The sequence below is a fragment of the Rhincodon typus genome, chromosome 11 (assembly GCF_021869965.1).
Source record: "Rhincodon typus isolate 14 chromosome 11, sRhiTyp1.1, whole genome shotgun sequence".
NCBI lineage: Eukaryota > Metazoa > Chordata > Chondrichthyes > Orectolobiformes > Rhincodontidae > Rhincodon > Rhincodon typus.
Genome location: NC_063342.1, coordinates 63862919 through 63886819, shown reverse-complemented (window position 1 = coordinate 63886819; position 23901 = coordinate 63862919). Strand labels below are relative to the sequence as shown.

Below are 23901 nucleotides of genomic sequence, written 5' to 3'. Positions count from 1 at the left end.
GGGGGGGGGAGACACCATCATACATGTGGTCTGCTTGGATTTCTAAAAAGTATTTGATAAGGTACAACATAAGGTTGTGGCACAAGAGTTCATGGTGTAGGGGTTAATATGTTAACATGGATAAAGGATTAGTTAGCTAACAGGAAGCACAAAGTAAGGATAAATGGGTCTTTTCTGAATTGTCAAAAATAACAAGTGGTGTGTCATGGGATCAGTGCTGGGTCCTCCACTGTTTACTCCCATTGTCAATGAGTGTCCTTGGATGGGTGTTCTCAGTACCACATCCTGGAAAGGATAGATTTGACTAGTTGGAGAAGTATAGTGTAGATTTACATGAATCATATCTGGAGTGCAAGAATTAGTTGGCATGGTTAAGAGATATTTTAACCAAAAATTTCAAGATTTTTGAAGTAAACAAGTAGGATAGAAAGAGAGAAACTATCCCACAGGTTGGGGACATCCAGGACTAAGGGGCATTGCCCAAAATTAGAGCCAGACCTTACAGGAGTGACATTAGGAAACACATCTATACACAACCTAATCATGGAAATAGAGCAAAGGTGAGTATATGGTACTAGGTTGCTACTCAGTCATGACTCACAGAACAGATTGAATGGGCTTCAAGGCCTGAATGGACTATACTCGTCCGTACGTTCCCATAAATTCAATGGTGCAATTTTATGAAGTGATCTCCATAATTTCATCTTCTTTACTGAGCTTAATGGCTAACAAGCTGCCTCTCATTACATCCCTTTTTGGAAAACAATTTTTAATTCTTATCCTTTTTCATTCCTGACCAATGTCTTACACTACTGTAAGTCCATAAATAAACCCAGTAAATACATGAGCATGATAAGGAATACACATATTCAACTAAATAAAAATATATCAACGGAAATTTGAAATAACTCGGTACAATTTTGCAATATTGCATTAATGATAAAGCCACTACTTCCTTTATTCCCCAATGAGGACATTTCTAGTTGGTGGGGCCTTGCCCCTTTATAACAGCTTACCTCACTCTTGCCTATCTCAATCTTTTAACATTTACTAATTTAAGGAATGTTCCTAAATTGCAAAGAAATAAAGACATCTCTGTTTTACAGAATCAATCAGTCGACAGGCATGACTTTTTTTTGTGATGCAAAGATGTCGCCCCAGTCAATGACCCTGGGACCAGATTTGGTGTCAGCTGGTGATGAGACTGAGGTCCTCCTTATCTGACATCTTGCTAATATTATTCCACATAGCGTGAAATGTATACCATGGAAAGCTGTGAAATGAGCTCCACCAACATTAGGAGGTGATTTATGACTATCAACTATACTGTCTATGAAAAACGACACTTTATAGGAACAGCTCATGTGGCCAAGGCTGATGGAGGTTAGGGGTTTTAGCGGTTTCAGCACAGCTGTCTGTCACACATAGAACTTGCATCTAAATCTACTCTTGACCAATGGGAAGTCATTTTGACTTTATACACTTCAGCGTAAAACATCTTTTGCAAGTTGTTCCACTGTTGACTTTGATGGAAATAAGAGTTAGGAGATTATGTAACTGCCCGCCTGGTCTTACACATAATAGCCCCTGTGGGATGATAGCCTCTATGTCAGTATTCGCTGACACAAATTCTGCCCTTTAACTTAACATTACTTGGAACAAATTAGGAATCTGACCCCAAAGGTTCAATGAATGGTTGACGTGGGAAGTGAAAAATGACACACTGACATGGTGTGACACATTGCTGGGACAGAATCCATCCAGCTTATCACAGGACAAGACCTTGCAATATTTGACTGACGAGTGTTTGATACTAACAGCGACTGTTAAGTAACACAAAAGGTTGCTTTACTTCCAGACGTTCCTCATTTCACTGATCACAAAATAATTTACCATAACATGTATGAAAAGGAGGAACAAAAAGTAACTCAATATAAATTAATGAAACCAATATCTTGTCATCCAGCAGGATCTGGAACTTGTCTCCTGTTGTAACCAAACACGTAGATCTTCAAATCTCATTCATTCCTCTCAAAACTAAACTTGAACTGTTCTAAATTGTGTGGGAAGACAGGTTTATAGTGGGAGTAATTTCTGTAATCAGCCAACAGTTAACTGATCCAAAGGCAATAATATTGAGATCTGCCGCATATGTGAACTATATTGACTTACATGCTGATGCTTGACTCCTCACAAACATTCAGGTGCAAGTGGTATTTAAAAATGGTTTACGACAGAAAGTTCATTTAACGTCTGATTTACTACCAAAACAAAAGTAGGATGTGACTGATAATATACACTTACGGAAATATGCATTTGATATTATTTTCATAGCTGTAGTCAGTATCTGACAAATAAAACTCCTTGACACAATTCAATTTAAACATCTCAGCTATCCTCCTTTGCCAAAGTGTAGGGTGTCAGTTAGCTTGGATGACTGGTTTTGTGATACAGAATAATGCCAACGGACATGGTTTCAATTCCCAAACCAGCTGAAATTACTATGAACATCTCACCTTCTCAATCTTGGCCCTCACTGGAGGTGTGGTGACCCTCAAGTTAAACTCTCTCTCTCTCTCTCCAATAAGAAAGCAGCCCTATGGCATGGTGGGATTATGGTGACTTTACCTTTACTTGTGTTGTTTACTGGCAGCTCACAAATGGGAATGGGTGGTGCGAGGGCATTGCTTGTGGCAGTGTGCATCAGGGACGTCACTTAAAGGGGATATACAGTTTGGGTACAATGAACTGAGTTAAAGTTGAGTGCACATCCCTCTCAGTGTTTCCTTACATTTGCACCATCTACAGTTTGCAAATGGTCTCACCAATGACAATTGTTGAGTAGTCTGCACTAGAGAGCCTCATGCATGGCAACAGGCCTCCATCTGGATTCCATTAATCCTGGCAAGTGAATAGATTTGGAGTTTAGTTCAAAGGACTGACCACTATCCAATAGAGTCAGGGTATTGTGAGTGGTGATGAAATTGAAGAAGTTACATCCATGTGACAATTTCCACTTTGTCACATTAAACGTTGCCTTTAATATATTATTGGGCAACTGCACGGCCCAATACCAAACAACGCTAAACGCAGACTAGGTAAGTCTGAAATCCATACCCTACAACTTGTTGATAGAAGCTGATCTCAACCGAAAGGTGAATTTCACGGCTTCACGACATTCCGCTGTGTTTTACCAACAGTTTGGCATTTTTCAAGTATGTTTGTATACAGGAAATATGGCAGTCAATTTGTGCACAGGATGCTCGCACAATTAGCAATCTGATAGTGACCAGATCATTTATTTTAGTGACTGAGGGTTAAGGACCCTGAAAGTAAGCCCCTTTGCCCTTCACAGTGCAATATGGCAACTCAATACTTCACTGAAACTGAAGCCTAGACTCTGTGGTTTAAGCCTTTGGAGTGGGACTTGAATCCATAGCCTTCAGAATATTAGTCAGTGACTTCCAAACAAAGCTCAACACCTCAAAGGTAAATTCAGCAGGTGTTTCTGAGCCTGACTGTTGGAGGTTGAGGACTGACCTTAAAGAGGTTTATAAAATCGTGAGAGACATATAAGGTGAATAGCAAAAGTCTTCTCCCTAGGGTAGGGGAGTTCAAAATAGAGGGCATAATTTTAAGGACAATGATTTAAGAGGGACCTGAGGGGCAACTTTTTCACACAGAGGGTGGTTCCATATGTGGAGTGAATTGCCAGAGGAAGTGGTAGGTGCAGGTACAGTTACAACATTTAAAAGACATTAGGACAGATACAAGAATAGGAAAGCCAAACACAAGCAAATGGGACTACTTTAGTTTGGGAAATTTTGGATGAACTGGACCGAAGGGTCTGATACCATCCTGTACGACTCTATAACTGCCTGATCCTGTCCTGTGCCAATGTCCACAAACACACATATTTGGCAAAGCCATTGCTTTCAATGGTGGAGGAGTGAAAGTGGGAATGAATTTAAACAATAAAACTATTTCTACCTGCAACAGAAATCTAGCAACATGTATTAGGTGCTTATCTCAAAATGGAACCAAAACTACTGTTTGCCTAATCAAGGTGAATGGGATGAAAGTAAGCGGCATGCTGTCAATCTTTATCTGTCACACTGGCTTTCCAATTGTTGGAAGCAGCAAACAGTGAATGTGCTGCAATCAAACGTGACTCATTTCACTTGGTGGTACTGATTGATTCAATGCCTGTGTAATGAGGAGACCTCACAAGGATGTGGTTGTCAAGTTGTAACATTTGCAGCTTTTATCTTTTATGAGAATAAACTCGTTTTATGTCTCCACACAGCCTGGGAAATGATTTGGTGGATAGAATCTGAAAATAAATATAACGGTTTACACCGATCTGCCCTCTGTGTGCAATGGAAACCCTGTTTTTGGTATAAGCACAAAGGAGTGTCAGGCAGAACTGCACAGAAACCAAAAGGGAATTTTCTCCCAGTTGTGACACCGACAAATGTTTTGCTCCCTTTTCCTGAACGTCTGGATTCCTGTTGGACTGGAATCCAGTTGTCTCCCCTCCCCATGTCCTGTAGGCTTTGACTCTTTGTTGGGTTGCAGTTCCTCATGTAACCCATGCTAGCTACTCGTCACGTGAATAACAGTTTCAGCAGCGTGTGAATCATACACACTCAGAAACACGCACATACATGTATTCCAATTCAATAGATTAAGGCTATGGGTCATAATTTTAAGTCGGATACAATTTCCCCAGAGACCTATGGACCAGCAGAACAGATTGCTGACTTGTATGGTACTTGTTGAATTTAAGTGATAGTGGGATCTGTCATGGCTGGACCAGAGATTACTGTGTAGAAGGAACAGATATTGCACAGAACGCTCAGGATCACAGTCAACCCTTGGATTAGTTTCGATTGCATGGAGGGGAGGTGGAGATGGGGGGGGGGGGGGCGGGATCGGGAATTTCCTAGAATATCTTCTTTCAGGATGATCTGAGATTTTATACCCAATATTTCATCTTTCCTGGAAGATATATAGTTTCAGGGAGATAGGAAGAATGTATATATTGAGTTATCACGAGGTGTGGGACAGATTGATAAACCAGTGGGATTTTCCTGTCAATTCGTGCTTGTCTGTTGATATCCCTAAACAATAATGAGGAGTGAGGAGCCTGACTAATAACCCCACTCTTAAATCAGAGTTGTTGCAACCTATTGTAGTCCTTCTTCACTTTGCCCAGGCTGAGATTAGCACAATAACTGAAGCTTGCACAGCTGAGCAATGCATTAGTATATCTGCTGCATTTGGCCTTTATCCCTCCAGTCTATCATCCTAACTCAATCCTCTAAGGTTGGTGAATCAGCCTTGTTACTGAGTCATAAAAGATGGAAACAGATCCTTCGGTCTAACTCGTCCAGGCCGACCATACATCCCAATCTCACCTAGTCCCATTTTCCAGCATTTGTTCCATATCCCTCTAAACCCTTCTTATTCATTTACCCATCCAGATGCCTTTCAAATGTTGTATTTGTACCCGCTTCCATCACCTCGTCTCACAGCTTGTTCCATACACGCACCACCCTCTGTGTGAAAAGGTTACCCCTTGGGTCCTTTTTAAATCTTTCCCCTCTCACCTTAAACCTATGCCCTCAAGTTTTGAATTCCTCCGCAGTAGGAGAAAGAACTTGGCTATTCACCCTATCCATGCCCCTCATGATTTCATAAACCTCTCACCCCTCAGCTTCCTATGTTCCAGGGAAGAATGTCCCAGCCTATCCAGCCTTTCCCTATAACTCAAACCCTCCAGTCCTGGCAACTTCCTTGTAAATCTTTTCTGCATCCTCTCAAGTTTAACAACATCGTTCCTACAGAAGGGTGAGCAGAATTGTGCACAGTATTCTTCGTAGGCTGCTCGCTGCTCAGATTCTCGGGAATGATTATTACTTAGATTGTAGATGTGCAAAACTGGGCATGGTATTGTGATCAAATACTAACAAACTGAAAAATTCCAGACTAACATGCAATGGATAGTTCGCAAAAATCATGACAACACGGGTATTTAGAGCCATGATGCAGATTGTATGGAATATAACAACGAGTTAATTGTCTCCCTTTAATTAGAAATTCAAATTAGCACTGATTGACATAAAATCATACTTTGGTCCTACAGGACTCGAGTATTTGTTGATTTTGTTGAAACTTTATGTCTCACACTCATCAGGACATTCACAAGAACAACAATTGCAAGAGAAAACAACAATTTATACAGCTTGAGAAGAGAGTGTTGGTGTGTTGGTAAGTGAACTCAGACTGGTCGAGGCATTGCCATGGAGAAAGTATCAGTTACATGGTGACTGCTGAGAGACAGTATCAACAGCAGGTGTTGTTCATCGCTAATAGAGTGCTGACTTCAAGGTAAAAAAGACACAAGTGAGTAATGTGATATATGAATTTCACTGCCAGTGTTATGCCATGTGTACAGGCTATACATCCCAAAGACAGGCAGATCATTTTGAACAGCATGTCCCCTTGGCTGTTCACAACAAACAAGGTAGTGACAGTACCCAACCAGCCCATGCCTACAAAACTCTAAACACCATGTCCAACATTAGATGCGATTCCACATTTGGATGACATTTGTGAAATAATCCTGAATGTACTAAAAATTTGCACTAACAGCCAATTTAAGATTGGTACACAACTGACTTGTCAGGAAAGTCATAGGTCATGTTATAAAAAGGTCAGAAGCAACATGAATACAAAATTGGCTGAGTGACAGGAAACAGAGAGTAATGGACAGTTTTTTGGGCTGTAGCAAGCTTTCCAGTGAAGTTCCTCAGGGGATGGTACTGGCACCTTTGCTTTTTCTGATATATATTAATTATCTCGAACTTGGTGTGTAGGGGACAATTTCAAAGTCTGCAGATGACCTGAACTTGGAAGAATTGTAAACTATGAGGAGTGCAGTTTTGACGGTAGCTTGAAGAAGTTAGGACTGCTCTCATTGGAGAGAAGTAGGATGACAGAAGATTTAATAAAAGTTGTCAAAATCATAAGTGGGCTGGATAGAGTCGATAGGGAGAAACTGTTCCTGTTTAAAGAAGGAACATGAATGAGAGAGCACAGACTTAAAGTGATGTGCAAAAGAGGCAAGGGTGATGTGAGAAGAAATGTTTTCACACAGCAACTTGTTAAAGTATCAAGCATACTGCCTGGAAAATGGTGGAGACAGGTTCAACTAAGGCATGCAGGAAGGCATTGGATGATTATTTGGATAGAAATAGCATGCAATGTTTAGGCAAATAGCAAGAGGTGGGCATGAGGGAATGATGCTCGTTTGAGGTGCTGGTGCACACAGGTTGGGCTGAAAGGCCTCCTTTTGTGCCATAATAGTTCTGTGGTACTGTGAAGATTGTCAGTTGGGCTCACACAGTAGCACAATTTTTGCATTCTGAAAACTACCTATATCAATACAAAGGACCTACTCTTTGCAGACACAAAGAACATGTGCACACATTGTACTTATTTTAACTTAACAGAATATGCAGCAACCATTCGCTTGCTCATTCCTCAGAGCATTGTGTCGGACCAATTACAGTCAACCTGCCTGGTTTAAATTTAAACAAAACTTACTGGTAAACTATCAGTCAATATTCAACTGGTTTACTGTCCATGGCAGTGTGTCTACCAGTAGGAGTCCATTTGCAAACTGATCACTCTCTTTTCAGACAGTATAAAAAGTGTTCTCCTTTACATTTTGCATTCTTATGAATGTCCTGATTGGTGCAAGACAATAAACTCGTTTTTTTGTATTTGTGGATAGCATAAGATCATTAAATGTTACCTCGCCAGAACAGGCTAATTGATCCCTGATGTCTGCGCTGGTATTTTTGTCTGCTTGAATCACCTCATGTACACCATTCTCCTGCTCACCTTTCAAACATTTTACAATTCTGCTTCGTCAAGGGGCCATTTAATTGTAAAACGAACATTGCAAAGCTAATGCACACATTGAAATGGAGTGAAGTCAGCACTGACCGTGTTTATGAAGGACATACACAGATGAAAGCATGAAGTGTACCTTTATGTAGAAACTGCTGCTTCTGTTTGGCACATTGGTGAAGCTCCTCTACACATGGCGATCTGGTCGATGGGTGAAACAGTTCTTCCTGCTGGTACCATAGAGCTCGATAGTGGACTGTTAGTTTACTCTCCTTGTCCAGGTTTGACACAGCTGGAACAGAGAAACACCAGGTCAGCAATCATTGCGCCACTGTTATCACAAGCATTTTAGCAAAGCTTGGTTTGAAGATTAGGATGAGGTACCACTGACTACAATCTATCACTGGTGCTTGGAATGGTGAGAAATAAATAATTCAGTAATGGCCAACTATATGGTGTTTCCTGGCTATAAGAGACCATTAGATATCAGATATGTTTCCTGGCCTGTTTTGTGCTGTTTGGTTCAGCCATTGGAAGCACCACATTTGATAATGAAGGTTTGTGAAGGAGAAAACAAGCTGGGTCCCCAAGCACTCAATCACTGCCTGAGGAATAGTTGCGTACTTGTGGTGACAAGAGGTGAAATGGGACTGAGCCTGACAGCGATACGTTCCATAACTAAATTGCTGACATACGTGACAACTTGGTTGAGGCTTGTTGTCCATTGAGAACCCAAGTTAGAGCCACGAGAAAGGAGAGAAAACTGACTCGAAAAGAACACACATTACTTCAAAAAAATTCAGATCATGAAATAATGTTCCCTCAACTTTTCTTACACTAAATTGGCTCCATTATCATCAATCCCTTTGGAACAAATACCAACATAGTAAAATAAACCAAAGGACTGCGGATGCTGGAAATCTGAAACGTAAACAGAAATTGTTGGAGAAACTCAGCTGGTCTGGCAGCATCTGTGGCGAGGAAGCAGAGTTAACGTTTTGGGTCCAGTGATCCTTCCTCAGAACTGGTTGTAGCTAGGAAAAGCTGGTAGATGCGATGGAGACAGTAAACCCAGGGAGAATGGGATGGAATCCTTATGGGAAGCAGGATGCGAGGATGTGAGGTTAACTGCTATCATTTCTAGCAGTGATAAGGGAGAAATTGTCATTTACAAAGATGATTAATATTAAACTATTGGTTTTTAATACTTGTCCAAAATAATTCCTTATCTATTTATAGGCACTTATGGGATGAACACAGCAAAGCAACACTGGATTACCTCCCTTAGTATGAATATAAGTGCATCAGGGTTAATCACGCACAATACTATTATTTCAAATGTTTAGATAAGGAAACATTTACTTGCAGTTTACTATGTCATAAACTAGAAAATAGAACTTCGGCAGATCAACTTCCTTTGTGCCTTAAATTAGCTTGGCGGCACAGCCCAGTATGAGATTCAGTCACACAGCAGGAAGCTCCCAGGTTTCACCTCTGGGTTCTGCTGAGTTAAATAGATTTGAAACAGCATCAGATGCCAACTACAAACCAATGGTGGCACTCGTGCCCACAACCATCTGACACAGATGGGCAAAAGATCCATTCCAGATCCTTAAGAAGTGATAAGGCTGACACACCGGGGCAGGGATGGGAGGGGGGTTGGGGAATGCTGTACTGTTGGGCGTGCTGCCCTTTCACTGAGGTGTTAAATCAAGACAACATCTGCCTTTCAAGGGGACGTAAAATATCGGCAACATTTCTCCTGGTCTCTTTGTTACAGAAGGGGTCGACGACCTGGAAATCTCCCTCCCCACCCGGTGGAACGTTTATGGGCTTTGTCAATCGCGACAATTGGTCTTGACTCGTGATGACTCCCACAGCCCGCCAACACTTGCAATGCAGGCATTGGAATGAAGAATGGCCACTTGGGGTGCAGTATCGCAGGTGGCTGGAATAAATGAAACTGGGCTGCACTAAAGCTTCAGGAGAGAGCAGGAAATTGAAGGAGAAAGCCATTCTAATTGATCCGTGCAGGAAATCGCAACATGACTTTGGATTAGTCGCAGTGAAGAGTGAACAAATGATGCATGCTAATTCTTGCAGTTTATTATTTGAAATAAAGTTGAAAATTAAAGCACTTGGGGATTTGTCTTCCTATTCTTGTGTTAAAAATAAAACAGCTCATATCCTTTTATGTGGCCATGACAATTTACTGAGAACCACTAACTGCCACATCTGACAGAATGTATTATAGCTTTGCAAGCCAAATTCAAATACGGTTTGCATTGCACAGCAGAGGCCAGAATAATGATATCCTGGTCCAAGCATAGCCTTCATCCAGCTGAGACCAGAATTATGAAGATCCCTGTCAGAAAATGTAAATAGAATTTTTAATTCCTTCAGAGACTACCACGGCATCACTTCATTTTAAGTGTTACTTTTTATGCTGCAATGAACACATTAGCTTTCCTTAAAAAAAACAGATCTTTGTCAATGAGAGAAGTTGTTAAATTGACTTAAACCAGAAGATTGTATCAGCACAGATATAAGGTAATGTGGAGTTTGCAGGATATGACAGCTGTTACATGCACTAGGGACATTCTTACAAAAGGGTAACAGCCTCCCCAGTAGACTCTCAACTGTGGGGAGAAATGAGAGGTTTAGCCTCATCTGTGATGCTGCCACATTCGAATAGCCTGCAGACGTTAAGGCTCACACAGATCAGCTGGCAGTTCATTCTTGTGCAGGGACAACGCACACTGCTTCGGGAAACAGCTAAATCATCAAGTTAAGAGACTGTCACCTTAAAAGCTGTGACTTCTATCAATCATTGATCTCTCAGGCCTTCTGTTTGCTGATCCGTCTCAGAAATCTGTGTGGTTACCCACTTCTGAGATCCGCTTGGTGCAACTTGTGCCCTCTGATCTAGCAAAAAAGGCAAGTTGCAAATCTGCCCCCACCCTTCACAAGTATGGCCCTGTACCAGACAATAAAGCTGCTTTTTGATGTGTGAGCTTACAGCACTGAAGAGGGCTATTCAGCTCATGATGCCTCTGTGTGGAAGGGTTATTCTACTGATCCCACTTTCTCTGTTTGAAGTAAAGCAATTCCAGCTTCTCTAGTCTTCCCTTTTCATCATAGAGTCCCTACAGTGTGGAAACAGGCCCTTTGGCCCAACAAGTCCACAGTGACCCTCAGAGCATCCTACCCAGACCCATTCCCCTATAACCCACCTAAACTACACATCCCTGAACACGACAGGCAATTTAGCATGGCCAACCCACCTAGCCTGCACATCTTTGGACTGTGGGAGGAAACTGGAGCACCTGGAGGAAACCCACACAGACACTGGGGGGAATGTGCAAACTCCACACAGACAGTCACCTGAGGCTGGAATTGAACCTGGGTCCCTGGTGCTGTGAGGCAGCAGTGCTAACCGCTGAGCCACCGTGCTGCCCCATGAGCAGGATTGATGCCAATCCTAGGAATCTGAATCCAAAAAGACAGCCGATTTATACCTCAATGTAGACTAATGACAGATCTGCAGATGCACCTTATAGTGCAGCTGCTGCTCTATGGATTAAACGATATGAAGGCTGGCAATGACTTAGAGACACTAGCTCGAGGCAACTAAAGAACACGGCAAAAAGCCTTAAAAGGTGTGCAACTGGGTTGTCCTCTTTTTCCTCTTATACCTGAATTCCCCTCACTACCTCCCCAGAACTCACGCGTGAAAATGTCCGGTCGAGAATCAGTCTCCCGTCACACACTGGGGTAACATTTCATGGCTTAAGCATATCATCTGTTTGCTCACATTTGAAAGTTATTTTCACACAGACTGTCCTGACCTGCTGAGGATGATCGCCTTTGGCCCTCTTTGAAACCGAAAATGACTCACAACCCCCGCTGCAGAGAAAGGTCGGGTTTTCATTTGAATAGACTGCTGAGGGAGAGAGGAGGGAGTGAGATTACAGTAATTGTGAAACCCTTTCAAGGATCGAAAAGCAGAGAACCGCGAATTCGAGAAATCTGAAACAAAATCAGAAAAAATGTTGGGAAGGCTCTGTGGCTCAGTGGCACGGTGGCTCAGTGGTTAGCACTGCTGCCTCACAGCGCCAGGGATCTGGGTTCGATTTTTACCCTTGGGCGACTGTCTGTGTGGAGTTTGCACATTCTCCCCGTGTCTGCGTGGGTTTCCTCCGGGTGCTCTGGTTTCCTCCCACAGTCCAAAGATGTGCAGGCTAGGTGGATTGGCCATGCTAAATTGCCACGTAGTGTTCAGGGATGTGTAGCTTAGGTGGGTTATAGGGGGATGGGTCTGGGTGGGATGCTCCAAGAGTCGGTGTGGACTTGTTGGGTCGAAGGGCCTGTTTCCACACTGTAGGGATTCTATGATTGTATGAATTCTGTCACCCTGTCCGCAGGGAGAAACAGAGTGAAGGCTGTGAGATATTCCAGGAAGGACATTTCGGTAGGCAGGATTCTGGCGTAAGTAGGCCCTGCCACTTACCCAGCTTCACCAGAAATAAGTTCTGACCAGGAAGGCCTATAATCTGCCTTGTCTTTCAAATGAGGCAATTAAGGACCACTTATGGTGTTCATGCTGTTTCCTCTAGCATTGAACTGGATGCAATAGGCCCCTCACCATGCAGTGCCCACAATGGGTGATGCTGTATGGGCTGCTTGTCACTGTGGAGGAGGAGGGGTGCTCCCTCAGTCAAGGGCAACCAGTGTCCAATGGAGGGACAGGACTGTGAGAAAAGGTGGCCGAAAAAGAGGAGCACTTCCTGACTCCTGCTCTCTGAAGAAGGGTCTAGACCCGAAACGTCAGCTTTCCTGCTGCTTGGCCTGCTGTGTTCATCCAGCTCTACACCTTGTTGTCTCAGATTCTCCAGCATCGGCAGTTCCTACTATCTCTCCCACTCTCATTGCATTTCTTGCAGCTATGCAAGGGGGTTTACACACATACAAGTCAGACAGTGGCTCTACACAGCCTGAAAGCAAGGACCAAAGCACGTCACATCCTGATCAGTGAACTCCTTGACGCTGCACTATTTGGTCCGAAAGAAATTCAGCTAAACAACTCCTGTGCTATCTCTCCCATTCCTGTAAGTTGTTCACCCTGAATATAAACTATAAACAAAACCCATGGCTATGGGACAGTTGTCACACACTCAATAGCTGGAAGTGGTTTGCAAATTCAGCTATTCTGGGTTCATGGTGACAGACAATCTGTCTCTTCATTCAGGACTCTTTTACATTTCTAGGGAAAAAGCCACTATCATTGATCCACTCATGGAACATGCATTCATTCATATCAAGTTGACTCCTAGGATCAAGTAGGGGGTTTATTAGTTCTCTGTTCTCAGCATCTTGATCCCTGACTGTGAAACACAGACGGCTGGGAGCTATCACAGAATGGAGGCTGAACAACTTACAACTTCACTGCTGTGACATGTTCTGGGCCAAAACACAGACGTGGCAGCTCATCCCCAAGTCAGTCGCCACTCGTTGAGCACGGGAAGAGTTCAGGGACTCCGACACATTCCCAGGATGGGAGGCAATTGTGTATCCGAGGATTTTCTGGATGGTGAGCTAGCCAGAGGCTGACGACCAGCAGGATGCCAAAAGCTCTGATTCCAGGAAGCCGGATACGAAGGCCTGAAAGCATTGATTCTCAGCCCTGAGGGACACCAGCTGGCACAGAGATATGGCAACATCACCTCATGACAGTCAGTGGCTCTTGGCAGCAGTCACCCACACTGACACCGGCTCTCCAGTCCACATGGGGCACTGCGGCAGAACCAGCTTCTCAAGGAACAACAAGGATCCTCCCATTGGCAGAATGTGAAGAAACCCCATTCCCAATGGATTTCATTTGCTGCAGGTTCATCATCTTATACAGGTGGAAGGGTATTAATGATGATGACATGATATACCCTTAGGTCCACAGCATGCAAATATAAACAGTTACAATTAGGGGCAATTACTGTCCACAATGTGATTAGGTAATGGTTACAAACTGTATTTTTCTGAAGTAGTTTTCAATTATTTCAAACCTGTTTACTCACAGACAGTAGACTAGACACTGATAAAAGTGCTAATTTTTTTGTGATAACCTGTTTTCATCAAACACTGACTACCCTGTTTTATAGCAGATTTTACAATTGGCAATGCGCAAATAGTTTTCTGCAGCAAAGTAGGAAAGAAACTCCATAAAATAAAACTGGCACGATTCTGTGAGGCAATTTTCACCCAGAGTATTGATTGTACCTGAAGAGAAAACAGTTCCCCAGAAACCTCGCACTGCCCGCTTCTATCTCCTTCCCCTCGCACTGCCCGCTTCTATCTCCTTCCCAAAATCCACAAACCTGAATGCCCTGGTCGACCCATTGTCTCCGCCTGCTCCTGCCCCACCGAACTGATCTCCAACTATCTCGACTCCATTTTCTCCCCCTTGGTCCAGGAACTCCCTACCTATGTCCGTGACACCACCCACGCCCTCCACCTCCTCCAGAACTTCCAATTCCCCGGTCCCCAACACCTCATCTTTACCATGGACATCCAGTCCCTCTACACCTGCATTCCCCATGCAGATGGCCTTAAGGCCCTCCGCTTCTTCCTGTCCCGCAGGCCCGACCAGTCCCCCTCCACTGACACCCTCATCCGCTTAGCCGAACTCGTCCTCACACTCAACAACTTCTCTTTCAATTCCTCCCACTTCCTACAGACAAAGGGGGTAGCCATGGGTACCCGCATGGGCCCAAGCTACGCCTGCCTCTTTGTAGGTTACGTGGAACAATCCCGCTTCCGTACCTACACCGGCCCTAAACCCCACCTCTTCCTCCGTTACATTGATGACTGTATCGGTGCCGCCTCGTGCTCCCACGAGGAGCTCGAACAGTTCATACACTTCACTAACACCTTCCACCCCAACCTTAAATTTACCTGGACCATCTCTAACACCTCTCTCCCCTTCCTGGACCTCTCTGTCTCCATATCGGGCAACCACCGAGAAACCGATATTCATTTCAAGCCCACCGACTCCCACAGCTACCTAGAATACTCCTCCTCCCACCCACCTTCCTGCAAAAATGCTATCCCCTATTCCCAATTCCTTCGCCTCCGCCGCATCTGCTCCCAGGATGAGGCATTCCACTCCCGTACATCTCAGTTGTCCTCGTTTTTCAAGGACCGTAACTTCCCCTCCTCGGTGGTCGAGAACGCCCTCAACCGTGTCTCCCACATCTCCCGCACCTCATCCCTCACACCCCGTCCACGCAATAAAAACCAAAAAAGAATCCCCCTCGTCCTCACGTACCACCCCACCAACCTCCGGATCCAACGCATCATCCTCCGACACTTCCGCCATCTGCAATCCGACCCCACCACCAAAGACATCTTTCCCTCCCCACCTTTATCTGCTTTCCGGAGGGACAACTCTCTCCGTGACTCCCTTGTCCGCTCCACACTCCCCTCCAGCTCCACCACACCCGGCACTTTTCCCTGCAACCGCAGGAAGTGCTACACCTGCCCCCATACCTCCTCCCTCACCCCCATCCCAGGCCCCAAGAAGACTTTCCACATCAAGCAGATGTTCACCTGCACATCTGCCAATGTGGTATACTGCATCCGCTGTACCCGGTGTGGCTTCCTCTACATCGGGGAAACCAAGCGGAGACTCGGGGACCGCTTTGCAGAACACTTGCGCTCGGTTCGCAACAAACAACTGCACCTCCCAGTCGCGAACCATTTCAACTCCCCCTCCCATTCCTCAGACGACATGTCCATCCTGGGCCTCCTGCAGTGCCACAACGATGCCACCCGAAGGTTGCAGGAACAGCAACTCATATTCCGCTTGGGAACCCTGCAGCCCAATGGTATCAATGTGGATTTCACAAGTTTCAAAATCTCCCCTCCCCCCACCGCATCCCAAAACCAGTCCAACTCGTCCCTGCCTCCCTAACCTGTTCTTCCTCCCACCTATCCCCTCCTCCCACCTCAAGCCGCACCTCCATCTCCTACCGACCAACCTCATCCCGCCCCCTTGACCTGTCCGTCCTCCCTGGACTGACCTATCCCCTTCCTAACTCCCTACCTACACTCACCTTTCCTGGCCCCATCCCCGCCTCTTCGACCTGTTTGTTTCCTCTCCACCTATCCTCTCCTCTATCCCTCTTCTATCCGCCTCCCACTCTCTCCCTATTTATTTCAAAACCCCCTTCCCCTCCCCCTCTTCTGATGAAGGGTCTAGGCCCGAAACGTCAGCCTCTCTGCTCCTATGATGCTGCTTGGCCTGCTGTGTTCATCCAGCCCTGCACCTTGTTGTCTCGAGTTCCCCAGAAACATTCGCTTTCACTTGTCCTTTACTCTCATTCCAGGAAAAGGTCAAACTAAGAGCTTTTGGAACAGACAGAAAGGGTCGAAGGAAAACAGAGTAACTACAGCAAATGAGCATGTGTCATGTGCTTTGACCTCAGGCCTCAAGATGTAGCAGTGGAATGCAGAAGGTGGCAGCCATTTTCCAAATATGATGGCAGCATTTTGAATATAATACCAGCATGTAAAATTTACCAGTGTTAATCAGAATATTGCAGTGCAATTCAGAATACGGTAACAACTGTCAGAGTACTGTGGTTAAATTCAGCTCATTGCAGTGCTGTTCTGAATAACGTAATGGTATTGGAAATATAACAGCCAGATCCTGTATATTGCAGCTTTACAACCATCGTTTCTCTTTGTATAAATAAATAGCCTGAGATTGGGTCAAAGGAGTTCAATGTTGAAGTTTGCATGTTATACAAATCTTTACTGAGTAGCAACAGGGATGGCTGCAGTCTTCAGGAGGACATACACAGTCAAGGGGATACACATGGCAGGTGTAATTTAAATCAGATAAAGCATGAAGTGATGCATTTTATGAAGAACAAGATGGTGTGGTAGAATGATCTAAATCATCTTATTTTTGGAGAGGGTACAAGAGCAGAAGGACATGGGCTGCAAATGTAGAAAGCTTTGAATGTGCAGAGTAAGATGATAGGGCAGTTAAGAACACATGCAACTCTTGGCTTTGTGAATGAAGATAAAAACATGGGGGTTTTACAGAGGAAGAGATGGATGGCCAGGAACCTTGGTGACTTGAAATCAGACTGCCTGCAACTGGGGTTGGCCTTAAGTAGTACAGCGTGGCAATTCAGGGCCTGGAATTCTGCCCTAAAGAGCTGTTCACCAGTCTGATTAGCCAGCAGCTCTATCCCCCCAAATGAAGCCGGAAGTCAGATGTGGCCAGTGCTGGGACTGCAACCAGAACCCAACAGAAAGCCCATGCAGTCATGAGATCCCGGAGAGGGTGGGAATGGGATCAGGAGTGGGAGTAGGGAATTGCGTGGCAGGTTGCATAGGCCAGGAGATACCCTGACTTCCTGTCCACCTTAAACCCATGCAGTGAAAGTTACTGGGCTGGCAGTCTGCAAAACTACAGCAGAGGCAGAAGGAGATAGTTAACTGACTATTAAGAATGTAATGAACCCAAAGGTGACAGTGCTACCTGATGCTTTCTTATGATTGATACCACGATCAAGGAATTAGTCATTAATTTGTAGTATTATTAATATTTCCTATAATGTGTGAGGGAGGAAATGGCTGGGAAGTGGAGGACTGATATACTGTACATTCTCCACATACCCCTATACAAACCACCTTCAAACTTGCATTTTGGGCACCATAACATTCACTCCATGAGGTTATGGTCCTTCCTTACAAGTCAATCCCTGTGTCTCTGGTGGTGCATCCTGTACAATTCTGGGCAGCACTCTTAAGTGTGCAGGGGAGGGATTTCAGTTATATACAGAGAGTGAAGAAATTAGAATGGCTTTCCCTGGAACAGAGAAGGTTGAGTGTAGACCTAATAGAGATATTCAAATTTATGAAGGGGGTGGGGGGGGTGGTTTCGTTGAGCATATCAGAAGAAACTATTTCCTCTGGCAACTGGGTTGGTGGCCAGGAGTCTTAGATTTAAAATAACTGGCGAAAGAACTAGAGGATAAGTGAGATTTTTGGTCATATAGAAGCTTGTTAAGATCTGAATTTTATAATCCGAAAGAACGAGGGTGAAATTATCCATAGGAATTTACAACACCATTTTAGACATGTATTTGAAGAGGACTGATTTTCGGGTTTAAGGTGAAAAACACTGGGGTCTGAGCCTAAGCTGGATGGCTCTTCCAAATGATTTGCAAATAATGAAGCAATATATGCATTCTCTCCCTTTGCCACCTGTTACCTTTGGCAGCTCCTGCTGCTTCCTGTGTCTTTTAGAGCTACAATCCCAGGCTGCTGTGTGGGGGGAGCAGTGAGCTGGCTTCAAATCAGTGCCATTCCCTAGCATTGCATGCTTTCCAGGAAAAAAGATCGAGCTCTGCTACTGTTTAGGCAGAACACTCTTGTATTCCCATTGAAGCAGCATTATTCGACAGAGCACCATGATGCTTCTGCCTTCCTTCAGATGGCATTGAACTGCAGCAGCAGAGTTGGCAACAGGAACTTGACATGCAGAGAAAGACAGCTGCAGACTTGTGGCAGCATCACTGTTTTGTTCGCGAGAATGGCTTCAGGCAATACAGTGTTTGAGACGTGGTCTGGGAACAATAAGCCAGCGACTACAGTATAACATTACCAGGCTTTTTTTCTCTCCCCAGCGGGTTTTATTTCCATCACAATACCGAATGACTTATCATCTATAAAGATGCACATTAAGGTGCCAATTGTTGACTGCCAGATTCTGAATGATTGCCCCCTAACAGTTAGCTTGATAGCAGCTCTGTAACCATGAATAGCTGGATTGGTGCATCTATTTAAACAAGTTGAATCGCCCCTATCTCTGGATTACGACATTTTTCACTGGTTAACTAGAGTTGACAGCCTTCATGCCAAAAGGCTCGGCTTGAAATGAAATGAAAATGTGAGTAGAAGATGAGTTGAAAATGGGAGCAAGACAGACCAACACGAACTTGGAAACGAGTGGCCAAAGGTCTTACAGCTAGCTAAAGTGATAGGGAGTGCACTCTGTTGACAGTGCTCCAATAGAAGTGGCAGAGAAAAAAAAACTTTGCTGGATTGCTTTACGGTCTGTTGTGTTAATCTCAGAAGTATCAAGAAATGTCATTTGTTAGTCTAACTTCGCTCCAATTTTTTCCTCCTCTGCAGAAGATGCTGACCCCGCAATGCAAGAAGAAACCAGGCCAATCTCCCTCATGCAAAGGATCCACCTGTAAGCCATTCCCTGTTCTCACCTGGTTATGATACTCTGCTTCCAACAGAGGGCAGTCACAACCTGGAACTCTTTCCAACCTCCTGTCAGACCTGGCCTCGCTGAAAGTTAACTGTTGGTGAGTTAGTTGCTTTCTAGCATGGAGTATTCCTGATCTGCACAGCTCACAGTCGCTTTTAACATTTCTGCCTGAGCAACAGTTTGATTCTCCCTTTGGAGATGGGAAAAAGGAGGTGGATCTGTTTGTCTGTCAGAAATCGGTCTCCAGTGAGAAAGTGTTTGTCTTTCCCAAAATCAGACCCTGAATTGATATGGTGACAGGCTTCAGGCGCCCACAGCAACCATCAGTGAAGTGGCTGTTTGTCTTAAAGTAACAGAAGGCATGCCAAAAACCTTGCCACTGCACCAGAGGGTGGTCACAGGGATGCCAGAGGCCTGGCAGACTAAAGGGAGAGGAGCAGGGTTCTGTTCCCACAGGGTGACAGGGAGGGACCACCTCGTCATGCAGCATGGGCACCTCTCCATCATCAGCATCACCTTTCTATGTCTGAGGGCACCACGCCACCACACCAGGCATTGGACCTATAGTCACCGGTGCCCATCAGTTTGTGCTTCTGTTTTTGTAAAGATGGTATCTATCACTGGGTGATGCCCGGTGTGCTGCTGCCTGTGAGATAACACAGAGGCCCAGAAGTGCATTGAAGTCAGCCCTGGATCCTGCGCTGAGGGCGATGTCTCATCTGCTTGGTCCCCCTCTCCTCTTGCCTTCCGATGCCAGGTTCTCCGCCCGTCTTGTGCAGCTGCTGCTCCACAGCTCCAATGGTTTCAAACTCTGAGGGTATCACACCCGTTTCCAAACGACGCTTCCTAGGGATAATGGATGGTCCAAACAGCTGTGCCCACCACTGTGCCCATGCAATGCCCAGTGTGTGATGGCCTCTCAAAGTGGCAAAACTCTCAATTCTGTCTCCTCCCCTGAAAATGCGACGACAAAATTTTTAACTACTAAAGGATAAGACCTCTGAAGCTTGAAAACCATATTTCACTTACGCTTTAAAATTCGCTTCCTACACAAATTGTGTAGCTGGACTGACAAAATATCCAAGGCGGGGGACGTGAAAAAATTGTGGCTGGAAGAGCTGCTCCTGTTTAGAGGTATTTTCATTGTCGGAGCCGATTTCCTTGAATCCTAGGAGCAGTAAGGACTGTTTTATAAGCTGTTGCATTGTTTTGGAACTTTGGGAAAAATGATCAAAACAATGGCTGGATGGGTATATGAATGGGAAGGGTTTAGAGGGATATGGGCCAAATGCTGGCGAATGGGACTAGATTTATATAGCAAATCTGGTTGGCATGGATGAGTTGGACTGAAGGGTCTGTTTCTGTGCTGTATATTTCTATGACTCTATGACTCTATAACTGCGAAAATCTGGTCACCCCCTCTGAAAATGGGAACAGTTCCTACAGTCAGGCTGTTAATGAGCCCATACCTTTCATAGTCTCGCTCCCTCCACCCATCCTCAGTAATATTGAGGGTAGGAAGAGTGGTGGGATGTCCAGCCAGAATCTAGCCTGTACTTTAAGTCAAAACCATACAAAAAAAAACAAAGAATGTCCATTTTTACAGTGTCTTCAAGCCCTCTGCACTTTCCAGCTTTACAACCAATGAAATACTTTTGAAGTGTGGTCACTGCAGCACTGGGCACAGCAAGATCCCACTAACAACACTGAGTTAAACGATGAGGTAACCTATCTTTGGTGGTCCTGGCTGAAGGACAAATATTGGCCAGTGCCCAGGTATGAACATCTATGCTCTTCCTCAAGCAAGTGCCATAGGACCTCGTTCATACATGAGAGATCTTGAGAAGCCTCAGTTTGATGCCTTTTCTGAAAGATGGCACCCCTGAGAGTGCTGGACTCTTCTCAGCACCGGACAGTAAGAGCCTGGATTGCAATTAAGGCTGGCCCACACTCACCCAGGCTGATTCAGTACAAACACTAAAGGGGCTAGACTTCCTTGGGACTTCCACTCTAACACCATGAGCAAACGGATCTCCCGCTGATCTTCCCTCAAAGATACACCAGTGAAATGGGAGTCGCCTCAAGTGAGCTGCCAACAAAATTGTCTGTGGAAATTCATTTTCATCCCTGCCCAAAGTTTTGCTGCATGTGTTGGAGACATCAGTCTGACAAGCAGTTAAATGGGTAATGGTGGGAGGAGGCTTTCCGTGGTTAATGCGTTTTAGTGTGCTGTGCTGACTGGAGAGCACTGCACTGATAGACTGCTGGGAGATCCGAGACTGTCGTTTCAGGACAGTATGTCTCCACACGGCCACTTTCTACTTCCCAGCAGAACCCCAGCCCTACACAAGACCAAAAGACCATAAGAAATAGGAACAGGGATTATGCCATTCAGTCCCTCAAGCCTGTTCTGTCATTCAACAGGATCATGCTTGTTCCGACATTCCTCACATCCACTTTCCTGCTCTTTCCCTCCAACTCTTGATTCCGCAACTGATCAAGAATCTATCTATCTCAGCCTTAAACGTTCACAAGGACTCTGCCCCCACAGCTCTCTATGGCAAGGAGTTGACTCTCAACCCTCTGAGGGAAGAAATTCCTTCTCATCTCAGTCTTAAATTGGTGCCCCTTTATTCTGAGACTATGGGAACTCACAGTTTTTGGTGTTACCATGCCATTAGCACAGGTCACAAGTTTGGAAGGTGCTGTCAAAGTAGCCTTGATGAGATGTAATAGACAGTGATGCTGCCATCGTGTGTGGTGAGAAAGGGAGTGAATCCCCATGAGGGGAAACATCCTCTTAACATTTACCTTGTCAAGCCCCAACTGCAAAAAGCCAGAAAAAAAGAGATTTCTGCTCTACGTAACCGGCACTAAAATTTGTTCCATATCAGGCAAGTTTCCTTTCTTTATGAGGAAACTGAACAATGAAACAAGGAGTTCAACGCACTCCTAGTGTAATATATTCTGAATGGGCAGCGATCTGAACACAGCCCAGTCCATACTCAAGATATTGTATAATCAAGGGTAAAGTAAAGAAAGACTTGCATTCCTCTAGCAACTTCATGATCACAAGACATTTGGCTTCATTCTCTCACAAGGTGGGGCCAAAATGTGTCACGCATTCCTAGTGAGCTTGAGAAGGTAGCCTTCTTAAACCTTGTGATATGTGAAAACCCACAATGCTGTAAGGGAGGGAGCTGCAGGATTTTGACACAACGACAGTGAAGGATCAGCAATATATTGTAGTTCCAACTCACGATTGTGTGTATGCCTTGCCTATACTATTCCAACAGGACCAGACAGGGTAAATGCAGGAAGGATGTCCCTGATGACCAGGGAATTCAGAACCAGGGGTCCCAGTATAAGGATATGGGGTAGGCCCTTTAAGTCTGAGATGAGGAGAAATTTCTTCACCCAGAAAGTACTGAACCTGTAGAATTTACTAACAGAGAAAGTAGTTGAGGACAAAAACATTCAATGGTTTTAAAGAGTTAGATATGGTTCTTAGTGCTAAAGTGATCAAAGGGTATGAGGAGCAAACAATACTGAGTTTCTCTCTCCAAGGATGCTGCCAGACCTGCTAAGTTTCTCCAGCACTTTCTGTTTGTATTCCAGGGCACCAGCATCGGCAATCCCTTGATCTTATACTTGGTAAGTAATCTGCTTGATGTTAATGTTTCACTCACTCAGTGTTCCCAGGGTTAACATTGGTCTTGTGGTACATTCAGCTTCTGACAGGGCTTTACCACTGGCTTCTATCTGTGAGCGTCTATAAACCACAATTATGTTATTAATTTGAAATATAATTTTCTTGTGGCTACCCTCTGTCTGTTACAAAAAATCCTGATGGTCAATATATTATACTATTTTACATAGATAAAATGTGGTGATGCTGTTTGAGGTTCATGTGGATTCTGGGAAGCAAGATGTGTGCAGTAACTGACCTCAGTCTGTGGGAACAGACAGTGAAGCTGACTTTTATCTCTGCATTTTACAAATATTACTATAAATGGCATCATGCTGCTGCCCAATCCTGAAGTGAAAAAGAATCTATGCCAAAGTACAGCCTGAAACATTGGCCCAGATTTTCCGAGGAGTGGCAATTACAGTCAGACTGCCTCTCCCCTCCTATTGCCTAGACTGGTGTCAAGTTACTGGCGGAGAAGAGGTGTGACAGGACCAGGACAGTGGATTGGTCGGGGTGGGCTAGTGTGATCAATGGGGGTAGGGGGTATTGATCCAGGAGCCGAGGTGTGGGGCATTCATGTCTGGCAGGAGAAAGGAATAAAGTCCGGTCCAGCAGGGAGGGATGTGTGTGTGTGTCTGTGTATTTATATATGTGTGCATGTGTGTATATGTGGGGGCGTATGTGTGTGTTTGTGTCTGTGTGTATGGGTCTGTGTATTTACGTGTGTGTGTGTGTGTGGGGGGGTGTATGTGTGTTTCTGTGTGTGTGTGTGTTTGTATGTATGGGTGAGTGTGGGTGTATGTGTGCATGTGTGAGTATGTATGGTTGTGTGTACAGTAGTGTGGGTGTATGTGTGAGTGTGTATGGTTGTGTGTACAGTAGTGTGTGTGTGTGTTTGTATGTATGGGTAAGTGTGGGTGCATGTGTGAGTATGTATGGTTGTGTGTACAGTAGTGTGTGTGTGTGTGTGTGTGTGTGTGTGTGTGTGTGTGTGTGTGTG

The 23901-nt window shown here is 44.6% G+C and overlaps 1 protein-coding gene across 3 annotated transcripts in view; it reads right to left on the bottom strand.

Annotated features, from left to right (window-relative positions):
• The window catches only part of LOC109928783 (Nance-Horan syndrome protein), a 391487-nt gene that overhangs the window by 71212 nt on the left and 296374 nt on the right, over positions 1-23901 (bottom strand). For all 3 annotated transcript variants that reach the window (XM_048602688.1, XM_048602689.1, XM_048602690.1), the window contains exon 2: positions 8060-8212. In XM_048602688.1, the coding sequence (XP_048458645.1) occupies positions 8060-8212 (153 nt within the window). The remainder of the gene's footprint in view (positions 1-8059; positions 8213-23901) is intronic.